Source organism: Ascaphus truei, chromosome 12 (assembly GCF_040206685.1).
Source record: "Ascaphus truei isolate aAscTru1 chromosome 12, aAscTru1.hap1, whole genome shotgun sequence".
Classification (NCBI taxonomy): domain Eukaryota; kingdom Metazoa; phylum Chordata; class Amphibia; order Anura; family Ascaphidae; genus Ascaphus; species Ascaphus truei.
In genome coordinates, this window is record NC_134494.1 from 27,627,407 (window position 1) to 27,646,183 (window position 18,777).

The 18,777-nt window shown below is 51.0% G+C and overlaps 2 protein-coding genes across 5 annotated transcripts in view; one reads left to right on the forward strand and one right to left on the reverse strand.

Annotated features, from left to right (window-relative positions):
• Positions 1 to 13,840, reverse strand: part of LOC142464057 (uncharacterized) — a 28,995-nt gene extending 15,155 nt beyond the window's left edge. The window contains exon 1 of one of the 2 annotated variants that reach the window (XM_075567115.1): positions 13,630 to 13,840. The gene's annotated coding sequence lies outside the window, so the exon portion shown is untranslated. Of the gene's footprint in view, positions 1 to 12,401; positions 12,492 to 13,629 lie in introns of those variants that run through there. The other variant, XM_075567116.1, reaches the window with a different exon arrangement.
• USP47 (ubiquitin specific peptidase 47) overlaps positions 13,795 to 18,777 on the forward strand; it is a 56,532-nt gene continuing 51,549 nt past the window's right edge. For all 3 annotated transcript variants that reach the window (XM_075567113.1, XM_075567110.1, XM_075567112.1), the window contains exon 1: positions 13,795 to 14,106. Coding sequence is in view for 2 of the 3 variants with exons in the window: in XM_075567110.1 (XP_075423225.1) it covers positions 14,068 to 14,106 (39 nt within the window). In the remaining variant the exon portion in view is untranslated. The remainder of the gene's footprint in view (positions 14,107 to 18,777) is intronic.

The window sequence follows — 18,777 nt, forward strand, 5'->3', positions numbered from 1 at the left end:
GGAATTGCAAGAATTGCACAATGGTTTTCTATTTTGTATTTTTCATTTAAAGCAGCAATCTAGATTTCTGATTATAAGTACAGCACGTTTATTGTATATTGCAGTTATATGTATGCTTCATAATAAAACTACCATTATGGGTTTTATTTCTGAATTATTTGTTGTTTTTATTATTGCCGTTTGCTAATGAATAAATCAAATTGCAATTATTAAAGTTCATTAGGAAAATCCCATTGGCCACAAAGAAAGATTTATGAGCACATAAATAATCTCCTGACAATTAATCAGTGGCTATACTGTAGCTGGGTCATTGAGAAATCCTGTAGTTGCATATTTGAGAAATGGGCATTTTATTGCTGTCAAGCTGTTTGTGTACCTTTAATGATGTACTCTGTAAAAGAGACTATTCTTTTTATATATGTGTAACTAATGCAATCATGATTTTTTTTTTTTATGAAACATTTTGGGGATACTTTTGCATTAAAATATTTGTAGCGCTTTCTTCAGAACAGAATGGAGTAAGGCACTTTATTTTATTAACTTCACTTTAGAAATCATGTAGCATACATTTAATTACTAGACAGATAAATGGATTAGAAGCAAAAGGAGACACTGTGCGCTTATTTGCATGTCATATCCCAGAATCCCTAGCTTCAGTGGAAGCATTGTATGGAAAGCAGGGTTGCATACTTGTCTGAGGCCTCGGACATAGTAAGCGCTTAGGTGCTGCTGCTCGCTCTTGCTTGCTGCCGCTCGCTCTACCAGGAGCTTTTTGCTGTCCTGGCAGAGGAGACAGAAAGCACGCTTGGGAGGCGGGTATCACTGTGTGTGTGTCACTTGGTAGCCGTCAGTGTGTGTGTCACTTTGAAGTGGTCTGTGTGTTTGTGTGTCACTGGGGAACGTGTGTGTGTGTGTGTGTGTGTGTGTGTGTGTGTGTGTGTGTGTGTGTGTGTGTGTGTGTGTGTGTGTGTGTGTGTGTGTGTGTGTGTGTGTGTGTGTGTGTGTGTGTGTATATTATATAATATTTTAAAAATTAAAAAAAAAGACATGTGAGAATAAATTATTTATTAACATTGTGCAACTTTGATAAATATATTCGCACGCGCACACGCACACACACCACACAGACACATACACACTGATACACACACACAAACACACACACATCACACACGCACATACACACGCACATACACACACACACAAATGCACACACACACACATCACACAGACACATGCACACACACACACCACACACACATACACACACATGCACACACATGCACACACATGCACAGACATGCACACACAGATACACACACATGCACACACACACATATACACACACACACACACATACATGCACACACACACACAGACACAGACACACACACATATATATACATACACACACACACATATATATACATACACACACACACATATATATATATAATCACACACACACACACCACCTTGCTGCCACCACTGCTCCGGGACACAACCCGTTCCACCCCCCCCCCCCGGCGGCAGCGCAACCCCCCTCCATCTCCCGCGCGGGCAGGGAGGCAGGCACAAGGATCAGGGCAGAAGGGGGACACATCAACCGCTCCCCCCCCCCCCCCCCCGGCGGCGCATGCCCCCTCCATGTCCCGCAGGCTGACAGCCACAGGGATCGGGCAGAAGGGGGCACATCACCGCACCTCACATCAACACACACACACATCAACACACACTCACTCACTCACTCCGATGGCGCCAGACAATAAGTACCCCGTTCACATTTCCCTGCTCGTCCTTTCAGTGGATGCTGAGGCGTCACGTGAGCGGAGTCAGCGCGTGAATTAAAAATTTCACTGTCGGCTCTGTTCAAGCGCGCCTCAACAAGCAACGGAAAGCATGCGCGAGCCCCTACTAAAGCCGCTTTAATTGCGGCTGTAGGGGCTCAGTGGCAAGCATCAGCAAGTGAGAGCACGCTTAAGCAAGCAAGCACTAACCATGGCCTGGGCCTGAGACACGTGAATGTGCTCACAAGTGATATTTGTATTTGCTCTTGTAATGTATATGGCAGAAGATATTGGGTATTTTAATCAATCTGGTGCTACAGGGGTTAACGTTGTTTACAAATTGTGTAAAAATACAAGAATTGTTTTTATGGTCTGTCAAGGCAGACCTGGGTTAAGGACTGAGCTTATCTTGAGTCAACATCTGTGTTGCAAGAGATGGGATTAAAATATGTCTTAACCTGGGGGTTATCACTGATGCCCACTAAAAGTTAAATATGTATCGTTTAGAACAGGGGTGCGCAAACTGGGGGATGCAGGATTTTCAGGGGGGGGGGGCATTGCTTAAAAAGGGTCCGCGCTCTTCTCTCAGGCATTTAAATTAAATACCTGAGGAGCATACTCAGTCGTTCCTTGACTCTTTATCCGCTGTCACAGAAGATGTGTGGTTGCTGATCTCTCCTCCCTCTACCACTTGCCCTCTTGACCCCATTCCCTCCCAACTCCTAAAACCTCTTGCTCCTACTATAATCCCTACACGCACACACATTTTTAACACCTCCCTCTACTCTGGTACCTTTCCATCGTCCTTCAAATATGCAACAGTTATACTATTACTCAAAAACAGCAAGCTTGACCCTTCCTGTCTTTCTAACTATTGACCTGTCTCCCTCCTGCCTTCTGCCTCTAAACTCCTTGAACATCTTGTTTTCTCTCGCTTGCTCCATTTTCTCAACACATATTCTCTCATAGACCCTCTACAATCTAGCCTCCACACTGTTCTCTCCACTGAAACAGCCCTCCCTAAAAATAACTAATGACCTCCATGCTGCCAAAGACAGAGGTCATTACACTCTGCTCATATTACTCAACCTCTCTGCAGTATTTGATACTGTGGACCACCCTCTTCTCATTCTCGATACTCTTGGCATTCGTAACAAAGCTCTATCCTGTATCTCCTTTTACTTTTCCCATTGTACTTTCAGTGTCTTTTGCTAATACCTCCTCCTCCATTGATCTCTCTGTGGGGGTACCCCAGGGCTCTGTCCTGGGACCCCTTCTCTTTTCTCTTTACACACTCTCTCTAGGTGACCTAATCACATCTCTTGGGTTAAAATATTACCTCTAGGCTGATGACACACAAATTTACTTTTCTACCCCTGACCTTACACCTGCTGTAGAGGAGTGTAAAGTTACTGAATGTCTCTGTGCGATATCATCCTGGATGGCCCTCCACCGACTTAAACTTAACATGGCAAAAACAGAGCTCCTCATAGTTCCTCCCAAACCTGGCCCTACTTCCTCCTTCCACATTACTGTTGTAAGTACTATCATACACCCAAGCACACTGCCTAGGGCTCACACTTGACTCCTCTCTCACATTCAAAAGGTAGCAAAAAACTGTTGTTTTTTTCCTCCGCAATATTACCAAGATACGCCTTTTCCTCTGTTGCTCGACTGCAAACTCTGACACAGACCCTCATTCTCTCCCGTCTCGACTACTGTAACCTCCTGCTGTCTGGCCTTCCTGCCTCTCACCTGTCTCCCCTACAATCTATCCTAAATGCTGCTGTCAGAATCACTCTACTATTGTCTAAATCTGTCTCAGCGTCTCCCCTGCTGAAATCCCTCTCCTGGCTTCCTATCAAACCCTGTATCACACACTCAATTCTCTTCACTTTTAAAGCTTTACACTCTTCTGCTCCTCCTTGTCACGAGTGCTCACCACCAACAAGGCGGGGCCACGATACTGGGGTGGGGATATTGATAGTCACCGACCAACAATCGAGCTGACACGTCCGGAGAGCAGAGTGGTAGTCGTGAAGCCGGGTCAAGGTAGGAGAGGTCAGGTTAGTTGAGGTACTTGCCGTGGTCGACGAGAAGGCTCCGGGGATAGAGAGAGATCAGATTAGTCGAGTCCATAGCCGTGGTCCAAGGGTCAGAGAATTCAGGAGTCTGGGCACAAGCAGGGGTGAAAGGAACTGGAAGCTTGAGGTAAGCACACACTGGCTTGAGGTAAGCACACACTGACAAGAGTTTATGCTCAGCCAATATGGAGGAGGGCTAACTGAGCATTTAAAGAGCAGGCAGCCAATAGAAAGGCAGCACACAGCTGCAGAGTATTGAATGCAGGGCAACCCACAGCTGCAGGGTAAGGAGTAATCACAGGTATGCTGTGTACCGATATGCAGGGGCGGAGTCAGTAGCAGCTGTGGGATAATGGATAGCATTAACCCCTTGAGTGCCTGTGTTCATGCGGCGTCCTGGAGGCAGGCCCTGCGGTGTCTCCTCTCCTAGCGGTGCGGCGCCTGCGCACAGGTTGTGATTGGTGCACGTCACCCGTGACGTCGCGGGATGAGTGACGGGGGCGGGGCTTCTTGGTGATCCTCCCACTCCTTACATCACAGCCCTAATTTCTCGCTATAAACCATCCCGAGTCTTGCGTTCTGCTTGTGAGTATTGGACCTTGGCCCCGCCCCCGTGACGCATTGGGTGATGCCCCTCGCGCGTGCACTGCGTGTGAGCACTGCAATACTCCTGCCAACACCGGACCTAAGCTCCGCCCCCTCACCGCCTTCCGCGACGCAACGGAGGACGCTCCTGTCTCCAATACACGGCAGTGCCGCATTTCCAGAACTACATGAGGGGTTAATGCTGTCAATTACTCCGCACCTTCACTTGCTCCCGGCCATTGCATATGTCTGAGGGTCGGTTCTCTTTCTTTAACTTGCAGCTGTGTACTGCCTTTACGATTGGCTGTGTTCCCTTTAAGTACTGTGCCAGTCCTCCCACAAACTGGCAGAGCATAAACTCTTGTTTGTGTACCCGTGCTTGCTGTTTTATGCTGTTGCTGTGCCTTGCCTCACCTTTCGTTGTGGCCCCTGCTCGTACCTGGACTTCTCTTCTGTGCCCCTGGACCTCGGCTTGATTCTGGACTCTCTCCTCTCCTATGGCTACGGATTATTACTACACTCCTCTGTCCAACTCTTGACTACGGCAAGTACCACGACTTACCCCACCTCTCCTACCCTGATCTTGCTACACGACCCTGACTCTGCAATCCGGACCTGGTCTCGCGGTTGTAGGGCGGTGGTTATATACATCTTCGCCTCAGCCTCGCGGTCTAGTCTTGTTTGTGGTGAGCACACGTTACAATATGCTCAGCCCAACAAACATGGACCCCGCTGAGGTGGGTCAACGATTGTATGAACACGACGGTATGTTCAAACAAGTGGAGACATTTTTGGCACAAAATGACCAGTGAATGGAACTGCTCCAACGCTCAGTACAAACCAGTAGTGACCCGATCAAATGTCTCTCTTCTCTCACTGCTCCACAAGCAGCTGCTGCTCCTGCTCCCATCCCATTGACCCCAGCTTCAGAGCCTCGTTACCTACCCCTAATCGTTATGGAGGTGACCCCATGGGCTGTCGGGGATTTCTGAATCAATGTTCCATCCATTTTGAATTTTTAGCATTCCGCTTCCCTTCTCAATGCTCTAAGGTGACATATATCGTGTCACTATTGACAGATGCTCTGGCATGGGCCTCACCTATCTGGGAGCAAAGACCGGATCTGACCTGTGATATTAACCGCTTCACCAAGGAATTCCGGAGAGTCTTTGATAACCCAGGGCGCAAGGTAACCGCTGCTTCATCTCTCTTAAATATTTTGCAGGGTAACCGTTCTGTGGCCCGTTACGCGGTCAAATTTCGCACCATCGCCGCCAAGACCGGCTGGAATGACGAGGTCTTGACTGCAGCATTCTGGCAAGGGTTGTCCGAGGGCCTTAAGGACGAATTGGCTGCTCAAGAGCGCCCCACTGGATTAGAGGATATCCTGGCCCTATGCATACGCATGGACCAACGACTTCAAGAGAGAAGGATTGGGAGAGGGAGACGCCAATGAGGTGCACAATCATTCCTTACTTGTCCTGCAGGAGTTGTGGATCCTTCAACTCCGGTCGTAGAGGTGCCTATGCAGTTGGGAGGTACCCACTTATCAGCTGCCGAAAAACTACACAGACGTCGCGCAGGCCTATGTCTGTATTGTGGTGAAACCAGACACTTTGTAGTCGCCTGCCCACTAAAGTCGGGAAACGCCAAAGCCCAGTGAGAGCCAGGAGGATCACGCTGGGAACCTTATCTTCATCTCCTCCCAAACTCTGCCAGGATTTTCATTCCCATTGTCCTATTCTGAACCACTACACGGGCCTTTCTGGATTCCGGGTCAGGGGGGAACTTCATAGACCAAGGGTTCTCCGAGAGGAACAAGATACCCCTAATATACAAGAATCGCCCCGTAGGACTTGAAGCTATAGACGGTCGCCCACTGCAACCCGCCTTTATAAACTTGCAAACCGTACCAATCTCCTTACAGGTAGGCGAGGAACATTCTGAGAGGATACAACTGGACGCCATCCATATGCCGTCTATAGACATAATTCTGGGTCTACTTTGGCTCCAGATACACAAACCCCGTATTGATTGGACGGAGTCCATACCTATCTACTGGAGTTCCCAATGGCAAGATAAGTGTCTGATTCCCTTCAGAGGTCTAGCAGGGGGTATCGCTACCCGAGCAGGTTAAAGCGCAACTACCAGATATTTATAAGGAATTTTGGGACGTCTTCTACAAGGCCCAAGCCGAGGAACTCCCACCTCATCGATCCTATGATTGTCCCATCGATCTTTTGCCTGGCGCCATCCCTCCAAGAGGAGGCTCTTATCCGCTGTCTCCTCCCGAAACCAAGGCCATGAAGGAGTATATTCAAAAAAACCTCCTGAGGGGCTTCATCCGTAAATCCTCGTCACCCGCAGGTGCAGGATTTTTCGTCGTGAAGAAAAAGGATGGCTCACTCAGGACCTGCTTTGACTACCGCGAACTCAACAAGATAATGAATAAGAATCGCTACACACTGCCACTAATTTCAGAGTTATTCGATAGACTACAGCGCGCCACCATCTTTACCAAGTTGGATCTGCCATGAGCGTACAACTTGGTGAGAATTCGTCAAGGAGACGAGTGGAAGATGGCCTTTAACACTCGGGATGGTCACTACGAGTACCTGGTAATCCCCTTCGGCCTCTGCAATGCACCCGCAGTGTTTCAGGATTTTGTGAATGAGATCTTCAGGGATCTTCTCAACCAACACGTAATTGTTTACTTGGATGACATCTTGATCTTTTCTAAAACTGTACATGAGCATCCGGGACAAGTGAAGCAGGTTCTTCAAAGATTGGGAGAGAATCACCTTGGCCTTGCCCCCTGTCTCTCAAAGCCGTACAAAGGTTTCTGGGTTTCGCGAACTATTATCGGAGATTTATCCAGAACTTCTCCTCGGTGGTCACGCCGATCACGGCTTTGCCCCCCAAAAAAGCCGATCCAGCACTCTGGCCTCCTGAAGCTATTAGGGCATTTGAAAAGTTAAAGAAAGCCTTTGTTTCAGCACCTATCCTTGTGCACCCGGACCCAGGACTGACGTTCACGCTCGAGGTGGACGCTTCTGATGTGGGAGCCGGAGTGGTATTGTTGCAGAGAAAGAACCCTCAAGCCAGACTTCATCTTTGCGCCTTTTTTTCTAAAAAAAAAAAATTCTAAAGCTGAACTGAATTACGACGTGGGAAATCATAACCTTCTGGCCATTAAGATGGCCTTAGAAGAGTGGAGACATCTACTTGAAGGTACAGAGAGTCCCGTCACTATCCTGACCGATCATAAAAATCTGTTATATATTGAAGGTGCGCGTCGCTTGGGATCACGACAGGCACGTTGGTCCTTGTTTTTCTCTCGATTTAACTTCGTCATATTGTACATGCCTGGCTCTAAGAATATAAAGGCAGACGCTCTTTCCCGACAATTCCTGGTGGAGGATAAGACGGAAGATCTTCAGGAGACTATACACCCCCTGGCTTGTGTACTTTCAGCCAACACCTTCGACGCCTTACCGGACATCTCAAAGGCTCAAGTCCTTGTCCCAGAGGGTCTCAATGTCCCAGAGGGATGCCTATTCACGCCACCTACCTTTCACAGGAGAGTAATGCAATGGGGTCACGCATCCAAAACAGCTGGTCATCCAGGTACGAGGACAATCAACCTTTTGGAACGGACCTTCTGGTGGCCAGGTATGCACAAGGACATCAAGAACTTTGTCTCTGCATGTGCCACTTGCGCTCAGAATAAAACGCTTCGCAATAGACCTTTGGGTCTTCTTCAACTTCTCCTGATCCCGGAACGTCCTTGGACTCACCGTTCGATGGACTTCATCGTGGAGCTGCATAGCTCTAAGGGAATGGATACTATCCTGGTGGAGGTTGACTGCTTCTCCAAACAGGCGCACTTTATCCCGCTTTAGGGTCTACCCAGCGCTTCCAGACTGTCTGAAGTGTTCATCAGGGAGATCTTTCGGCTTCATGGAACACCCCAAGTCATCGTTTTTGACCGAGGTTCCCAGTTCATTTCCAAATTCTGGAGGGCCTTTTGCCAACAACTAGGCATTTCCCTTCACTTTTCCTCTGGATATCATCCTCAAACCAATGGCCAAACTGAACGGACCAATCAATCCCTCGAGCAGTTCATTCGCTGTTTCATTTCGGACGCTCAGGACAATTGGACAGATCTCCTGCCATGGGCAGAATTCTATACACTTAAATGACTTGCCTAGGCGCCACAATTTCCTTTTAAATATTCAGTGCTATGAAAAGTGAAATAAAAGATGTTACCCAACAGGATACTTCTCAAACCTTCCAGGAAAATGTGCTAAGATTTTCCACGAGTACAGTCTTGGTTTGTTGTAGAAAGTGAACGATCCAGTCAGGAATACACCATGTAAATAAAAAACATATAAAACAATGATTGTGCAGTATTGTGATTATATATAGACTTGATGTGAATCTTGGCTCTGGGGGAGAACCTACTTACAGCAACAATAAAGGAAATTCGCTTTTGTCTGACTCAGTCAGATAGGAAGGGAGTGTTGAAATTTCTTTTAGGTGTACTTTATCCCCACTCGGTCATCACACAGGTAGTATAATCCAGAGATGATGATACTCGAGTCCCAATACGGTATATGTGGACAGAAAGCAGAAACAGCCCGATGGTGCAGGTTGCAAAAAACAGGGTTTATATACGGTAGGAGTTTAAGACATGTACTCACACTTTGTACAATAGAACCATGCACATAAAGGTATCTTTAGCGCTCGATATTCGCGCCCACTGTAGTGTTGTCTCCCCGTCCTCCTCTATCTCCAGTCGTGCCGCCGGCAATAGCGTCTGACGTCACTTCCCTCTCGCGTCTATCCGCATCCAGTGGAGGTAGACTGTGACGCGCTGGGAGAGGATCCGCGGGAAAATACAAACGTCTGGAGTCTTCTCTTCAAAGCAGCTGCAGCTTGATGAGTTGGCTCTACGCGTTTCGCTGTGGCATACAGCTTCGTCAGGCCGGCGGCACGACTGGAGATAGAGGAGGACGGGTACTCTGAGGATTGGACCAGTGACGTATTGAGTGATGCAACGGAGGACACTCCTGTCTCCAATACACGATGGCGCCGCATTTCCAGAAGTACACGAGGGGTTAATGCTGTCAATTACTCCTCACCTGCACTTCTCCCCGCCCCTGCCTATCAGTGGACTGAATATGTCTGAGGGGCGGTTCTCTTTCAGCTGTGTGCTGCCTTTACCATTGGCTGTCTGCCCTTTAAGTACTGAACCAGTCCTCCACAAACTGGCTGAGCATAAACTCGTTTGTGTACCCGTGCTTGCTGCTTGTTGCTGTCACTGTGCCTTGCCTGACCTTTCATTGTGACCCCTGCTCGTACCTGGACTTCTCTCTTCTGTGCCCCTGGACCTTGGCTCGCTTCTGGACTCCCGCTCTCTCCTCTCCTACGGCTGCGGATTATGACTACTCTCCTCTCTCCAACCCTTGACTTCTGCAAGTACCACGACTTACCCGAACTCTCCTGACCTGGCTACACGACCCTGACTCTGCAATCTGGACCTGGTCTCGCAGTTGTAGGGCGGTGGTTATATACATCCCCACCTCAGCCTCGCAGTGTAGTCTTGTTTGTGGTGAGCACACGTTACAATATGCTCATGGCATGACAACGCCGCGGTGTCACATGACGTTGAGACGTCAGAAAATGCTGGCAATCAGGTAAGGGGGGGGGGGGAGAGCAGGCAGGGGGCACAGATTCAAAAGTTTGCGCAACCCTGGTTTAAAAGGCTGTAGACAAAACCCAGATCCTGGGCTGTCAGCCTCAAAGAAAACCTTACATTCTTGAAATATCCCCTGTGCATCACAGAGAGAGGTGACGAACAGGTCACCACTTAGGCTACGCTTATTGTGCCAGCGATGGTGATGTCAGGTTACGGTCGCTGGAAAAATCAAATTGAGATGACTTCCAGTGAACCAAGCCGTCGCGTCGATCTTACTATAAGTGCACGCGACGGCGGTAATGCATTTGGTTTGAGGCGACGTTGCGTCACTGTCGCCTTCGTCTGAGGGCTATATTAAATATCAGATATCATTGGCCTGACACCTATTTGCAAGAATAACAAATACATAGTTGTAACTGTTGCAATGAGACGAATCAAATGATGCCAAACATTTCATGATTAACAGGTGCAAAAGACAGATATCTGTTTCTTTTGTGAAAATAGTCTTTAGGCTGGCAAATTTTAGACGCAGGCATGTATGTTAATTACTGTGTGAGAGAAAGAAATACCTGCTCAAACCTAATAATACTGTATAATGGCTAGCTAGAGTAGTACTGTCAGGGATGATTATTGAACCAAACTATATACACTAGATCCCTATTAAACCACTCAAGTAACTCGTGCGTGATCGGCACTTGCCAGCCACACGTGTGCATGCGCAATCGACGCTTACCAGCTGTGAATGCTCACACGCAGCCAACAAATGCCGATCACGCATGCACGGTTGGCAAGCGCTTAAAAAATTTACTTTTTTCAAAAAAAAGTTGGGACCAGGGACAAAGTCCAAAAAAACAGGACTGTAGCCCACACATGTATCCCACTCTACTACTCACACACATGTAGCCTGCTCTACCACTCACACACGTAGCCCGCACTACTAATCACACACATGTAGCCCGTTATACTACTCACACACATGTAGCCCGCTCTACTACTCACACACATGTAGCCCGCTCTACTACTCACACACATGTAGCCCGCTCTACTACTCACACACATGTAGCCCGCTCTACTACTCATACACATGTAGCCCGCTCTACTACTCACACACATGTAGCTCGCTCTACTACTCACACACGTAGCCCGCCTACTACTCACACACATGTATCCCACTCTACTACTCACACACATGTAGCCCGCTCTACCACTCACACACGTAGCCCGCGCTACTAATCACACACATGTAGCCCGTCCTACTACTCACACACATGTACCTCGCTCTACTACTCACACACATGTACCTCGCTCTACTACTCACACACATGTAGCCCGCTCTACTACTCACACACATGTAGCCCGCTCTACTACTCACACACATGTAGCCCCTCCCCTAGCTTCCTTTAAAGCAGCAAAACATCTGAAATCTTATATGCTTTTTTTAAAATAAAAAGTTCTGTAGTATTCAATAATAGTTTTGTTTTTTTAAATTCAACTCTTAATGCAATTTTTTATCAGTTTGAAAGCATCCTTTGATATCTATTGTGGGATTTATCCCACCTCCCCAGCAGTGCAAGATATTTGCAACACTTTCGTGTTTGTGATAATTTATTGCCAATATTTCCAGCAGTTTGAGCTGCAAACTGTAACAATAGATACTTACTTTAGTAATAGAAGGATACATTATAGCGGCTAAATTACACTGACTGAAGGATTGATTTAAACTGAAAGGCGGCCATTATGACAGACAAAGTCTTGATTTTTACAGTTTTAAAGTTGTACTGTTGCTTTAAAAGCAATCAATTTCCACTTTCTGTTTGTCAATTCAATGTTCCTTGTGTATAAAAATGAGCACACCTGAGACTTGAGAGATATGCAACAGTGGAATTTCACAGTATTTGCTTTAGTTCAATGCTACAGCTGCTGCCCTGGCAGAGTTGTGGGTTCTAATCTTGTTGGGTACTGATACTGGTAACCCCTTAACCATAAGGGCTAAAGCTTAGCATCCTTTTGTGGATCTGGGACTATATCTGGGACTATGTGCCATAATATAATTACATTGTGTGCATTTGCTCAAGTAAAGATACATGTAATGTAGGAGATGAATACAGTACTTTGTATCGAATTGTGGTGAACACATGAATCCCTTCTCACTACACATCTTTCTTACGCTGCCGTATAGAGGGTACTATCTTTGTTGACATGGATGACATAATATGCAAAGTAAGGGAATATGCCAATATTCACCTGACGTCATAAAGAGAGTTCTGGCGCAAAGAGAAAGAGGGGAAGGATTAACTGTGTGGATAAGGTATATAATGTATAGTTTGGAGGGTTGTAACTGTTTTTACATATTTAGCTGATGGAGCAGTGGCGGTGCCCCCGAAATATTGTGCACTGATGGGCCACTGCAAGGAAAAAGTTATGAAAAAAGACAGACTACTAATAACTATATACTATATAAAGCGTGGTGGCGACACTATCCACAGACCCTCCAACATTGGATACATGAAATTAGGTACAGTACACTTTAGTTCCTGTGTCAATGTGAGATTATCAGAGCCTTACGAGTAAGTTAGCACCTCCTATAAAGGCCCCATGACACATGCAATTTATTATATGCAAAGAACAGTTTACAAATATTTTTTTTTACGTATTTGCATATATTAATATATACATACAAGTAGTAATAACTTCCCCATAAGCTGCTGATCATTTATGAAACCAGTCACTGATTTTCAAGCTGCTGTAATTAACTAGAGTTTCGGAGCCTCAGGCTGAGTCCCCGCTGGCGCTGAGCGCGCTCATGCTTAGAGCATGAGCGCCGGGTGTCCTGCAACTTGCGGGCGCGCGCGCTGGGGGGAGGAGGGGAGGCGCAATTGCTAGCTATCTGAGCAAGCGGGAAAGTTTAAAAATGTTATTTACAAAAGCGCCGAGCGTGTGTGCCCGCGCATGCGCGCATCGCATGAGCCAGAACTTGTGTATATATATATGCAAGTAACCGCGCCAAGCGCCGCCCACTCAGCGAGCTCAGCGGGGACTCAACCATAAGAGATAGGCAGTGAAGCTCTGCACAGGTCTCACACACAGGCAGAAATAGGTACTCCTGCATACCCTCCAACTGCACCTACTTAGCAGGTACGCTACATGTGTTTTGGCTTCTGTAAGACTAGCTGTACCTATTACACAGAGAGTGTTTTTGAGTGTGGTAAGATGCATAGGTTATGGGACTTCCAGTGGGATTGCTTGGAAGTACCTCCGTCTGGCACCAGTAGAGGAACAATGGTACCTATGTTATATTCGTCGCAGAATGTTGGAGGGTCTGGTACCACAAATGGTGCAGTTTGGAGAGTCTGCATCTGGTTAAAGAACTGTGAATGCTACCAGGATCCCCAAATTTCTGCCGTGTGTTATTTTTTTTTTTATATATATTCATCCACGTTCTAAATATAGTACATATAGTCACAGGTTTTACTTCTTTCAAATGTATATGTCTGTCCCTTTCTTTCATCTTCCCTCCTACTGTATCTCTCTGATCCCCATATCAAATGGCAGCCGCCATCTTGCTCCTCTCGCTGGCTTGGCGTTGTCATGGTGACGAGAGCGCTTCAGACCGGAAGTGACCCCATTCCCCTCTCGCGAGAGGCACGGCGGCCATTGATTGCGTCGGGTTCCTGGCAGTGCGGTCCGCGCAGCGCTCACTGACTGCGCCCGTTTTTTTTTCCCCCAAGTGACTCGTCGGTCACCAGGAGGAGGAGCAAAACAAAAAAACAACAACAACACACTACACAACCGAACCGAAACAACTTCCGGTCTCTGTCGGGCTTCCACGGAACGTCCCTCCCCTCCTCTCCCCCCGGGTCCTCACTATGTTGCGGCGGCCCGCCTGAGGCCTTCCCGTCCCCCCTCAGAGATGCTGCCCGGCGAGGACAGGCAGCTCGTACCCGCAGAGGTGAGAGAGGGGTGGAGGCAGCCGGGATCAGCTTATCTCTACCTAGCGCAGCGCTGGGTATCGCTACTTTATATAGCCACTCGCATGGATACAGTGGGACGGGCGAGATCTGCCGCCTCTCCCGGTTAGGAGATGATACCCCCCCCATCTCCCGGTTAGGAGATACCCCCCCCCCCCCCATCTCCCGGTTAGGAGATACACCCCCCCCCCATCTCCCGGTTAGGAGATACCCCCCCCCCCATCTCCCGGTTAGGAGATACCCCCCCCCCATCTCCCGGTTAGGAGATACCCCCCCCCCCCATCTCCCGGTTAGGAGATACCCCCCCCCCCCATCTCCCGGTTAGGAGATACCCCCCCCCCCCCATCTCCCGGTTAGGAGATACCCCCCACCCATCTCCCGGTTAGGAGATACCCCCCACCCCCATCTCCCGGTTAGGAGATACCCCCCACCCCCATCTCCCGGTTAGGAGATACCCCCCACCCCCATCTCCCGGTTAGGAGATACCCCCCACCCCCATCTCCCGGTTAGGAGATACCCCCCACCCCCATCTCCCGGTTAGGAGATACCCCCCACCCCCATCTCCCGGTTAGGAGATACCCCCCACCCCCATCTCCCGGTTAGGAGATACCCCCCACCCCCATCTCCCGGTTAGGAGATACCCCCCACCCCCATCTCCCGGTTAGGAGATACCCCCCACCCCCATCTCCCGGTTAGGAGATACCCCCCACCCCCATCTCCCGGTTAGGAGATACCCCCCACCCCCATCTCCCGGTTAGGAGATACCCCCCACCCCCATCTCCCGGTTAGGAGATACCCCCCACCCCCATCTCCCGGTTAGGAGATACCCCCCACCCCCATCTCCCGGTTAGGAGATACCCCCCACCCCCATCTCCCGGTTAGGAGATACCCCCCACCCCCATCTCCCGGTTAGGAGATACCCCCCACCCCCATCTCCCGGTTAGGAGATACCCCCCACCCCCATCTCCCGGTTAGGAGATACCCCCCACCCCCATCTCCCGGTTAGGAGATACCCCCCACCCCCATCTCCCGGTTAGGAGATACCCCCCACCCCCATCTCCCGGTTAGGAGATACCCCCCACCCCCATCTCCCGGTTAGGAGATACCCCCCACCCCCATCTCCCGGTTAGGAGATACCCCCCACCCCCATCTCCCGGTTAGGAGATACCCCCCACCCCCATCTCCCGGTTAGGAGATACCCCCCACCCCCATCTCCCGGTTAGGAGATACCCCCCACCCCCATCTCCCGGTTAGGAGATACCCCCCACCCCCATCTCCCGGTTAGGAGATACCCCCCACCCCCATCTCCCGGTTAGGAGATACCCCCCACCCCCATCTCCCGGTTAGGAGATACCCCCCACCCCCATCTCCCGGTTAGGAGATACCCCCCACCCCCATCTCCCGGTTAGGAGATACCCCCCACCCCCATCTCCCGGTTAGGAGATACCCCCCACCCCCATCTCCCGGTTAGGAGATACCCCCCACCCCCATCTCCCGGTTAGGAGATACCCCCCACCCCCATCTCCCGGTTAGGAGATACCCCCCACCCCCATCTCCCGGTTAGGAGATACCCCCCACCCCCATCTCCCGGTTAGGAGATACCCCCCACCCCCATCTCCCGGTTAGGAGATACCCCCCACCCCCATCTCCCGGTTAGGAGATACCCCCCACCCCCATCTCCCGGTTAGGAGATAACCCCCACCCCACCACCATCTCCCGGTTAGGAGATAACCCCCACCACCCCACCACCATCTCCCGGTTAGGAGATAACCCCCACCACCCCACCACCATCTCCCGGTTAGGAGATAACCCCCACCACCATCTCCCGGTTAGGAGATAACCCCCACCCCATCTCCCGGTTAGGAGATAACCCCCACCACCATCTCCCGGTTAGGAGATAACCCCCACCACCCCACCACCATCTCCCGGTTAGGAGATAACCCCCACCACCCCACCACCATCTCCCGGTTAGGAGATAACCCCCACCACCATCTCCCGGTTAGGAGATACCCCCCACCCCATCTCCCGGTTAGGAGATAACCCCCACCCCACCACCATCTCCCGGTTAGGAGATAACCCCCACCACCCCACCACCATCTCCCGGTTAGGAGATAACCCCCACCACCCCACCACCATCTCCCGGTTAGGAGATAACCCCCACCACCATCTCCCGGTTAGGAGATAACCCCCACCCCATCTCCCGGTTAGGAGATAACCCCCACCCCACCACCACCATCTCCCGGTTAGGAGATAACCCCCACCACCATCTCCCGGTTAGGAGATAACCCCCACCACCCCACCACCATCTCCCGGTTAGGAGATAACCCCCACCACCCCACCACCATCTCCCGGTTAGGAGATAACCCCCACCACCATCTCCCGGTTAGGAGATAACCCCCACCCCATCTCCCGGTTAGGAGATAACCCCCACCCCACCACCATCTCCCGGTTAGGAGATAACCCCCACCACCCCACCACCATCTCCCGGTTAGGAGATAACCCCCACCACCATCTCCCGGTTAGGAGATAACCCCCACCACCATCTCCCGGTTAGGAGATACCCCCCACCCCCATCTCCCGGTTAGGAGATACCCCCCACCCCCATCTCCCGGTTAGGAGATACCCCCCCCCTATCTCCCGGTTAGGAGATAACCCCCACCCCACCACCATCTCCCGGTTAGGAGATAACCCCCACCACCCCACCACCATCTCCCGGTTAGGAGATAACCCCCACCACCCCACCACCATCTCCCGGTTAGGAGATAACCCCCACCACCATCTCCCGGTTAGGAGATAACCCCCACCCCATCTCCCGGTTAGGAGATAACCCCCACCCCACCACCATCTCCCGGTTAGGAGATAACCCCCACCACCCCACCACCATCTCCCGGTTAGGAGATAACCCCCACCACCATCTCCCGGTTAGGAGATAACCCCCACCACCATCTCCCGGTTAGGAGATACCCCCCACCACCATCTCCCGGTTAGGAGATACCCCCCACCCCCATCTCCCGGTTAGGAGATACCCCCCACCCCCATCTCCCGGTTAGGAGATACCCCCCCCCTATCTCCCGGTTAGGAGATAACCCCCACCCCACCACCATCTCCCGGTTAGGAGATAACCCCCACCACCCCACCACCATCTCCCGGTTAGGAGATAACCCCCACCACCCCACCACCATCTCCCGGTTAGGAGATAACCCCCACCACCATCTCCCGGTTAGGAGATAACCCCCACCCCATCTCCCGGTTAGGAGATAACCCCCACCCCACCACCACCATCTCCCGGTTAGGAGATAACCCCCACCACCATCTCCCGGTTAGGAGATAACCCCCACCACCCCACCACCATCTCCCGGTTAGGAGATAACCCCCACCACCCCACCACCATCTCCCGGTTAGGAGATAACCCCCACCACCATCTCCCGGTTAGGAGATAACCCCCACCCCATCTCCCGGTTAGGAGATAACCCCCACCCCACCACCATCTCCCGGTTAGGAGATAACCCCCACCACCCCACCACCATCTCCCGGTTAGGAGATAACCCCCACCACCATCTCCCGGTTAGGAGATAACCCCCACCACCATCTCCCGGTTAGGAGATACCCCCCACCCCCATCTCCCGGTTAGGAGATACCCCCCACCCCCATCTCCCGGTTAGGAGATACCCCCCCCCCTATCTCCCGGTTAGGAGATAACCCCCACCCCACCACCATCTCCCGGTTAGGAGATAACCCCCACCACCCCACCACCATCTCCCGGTTAGGAGATAACCCCCACCACCCCACCACCATCTCCCGGTTAGGAGATAACCCCCACCACCATCTCCCGGTTAGGAGATAACCCCCACCCCATCTCCCGGTTAGGAGATAACCCCCACCCCACCACCATCTCCCGGTTAGGAGATAACCCCCACCACCCCACCACCATCTCCCGGTTAGGAGATAACCCCCACCACCATCTCCCGGTTAGGAGATAACCCCCACCACCATCTCCCGGTTAGGAGATACCCCCCACCACCATCTCCCGGTTAGGAGATACCCCCCACCCCCATCTCCCGGTTAGGAGATACCCCCCACCCCCATCTCCCGGTTAGGAGATACCCCCCCCCTATCTCCCGGTTAGGAGATACCCCCCCCCCCATCTCCCGGTTAGGAGATACCCCCCCCCCCATCTCCCGGTTAGGAGATAACCCCCACCCCATCTCCCGGTTAGGAGATAACCCCCACCCCACCACCATCTCCCGGTTAGGAGATAACCCCCACCACCCCACCACAATCTCCCGGTTAGGAGATAACCCCCACCACCCCACCACCATCTCCCGGTTAGGAGATAACCCCCACCACCATCTCCCGGTTAGGAGATAACCCCCACCCCATCTCCCGGTTAGGAGATAACCCCCACCCCACCACCATCTCCCGGTTAGGAGATAACCCCCACCACCCCACCACCATCTCCCGGTTAGGAGATAACCCCCACCACCATCTCCCGGTTAGGAGATAACCCCCACCACCATCTCCCGGTTAGGAGATAACCCCCACCACCCCACCACCATCTCCCGGTTAGGAGATACCCCCCACCCCACCACCATCTCCCGGTTAGGAGATAACCCCCCCCCCCCCCCATCTCCCAGTTAGGAGATAACCCCCCC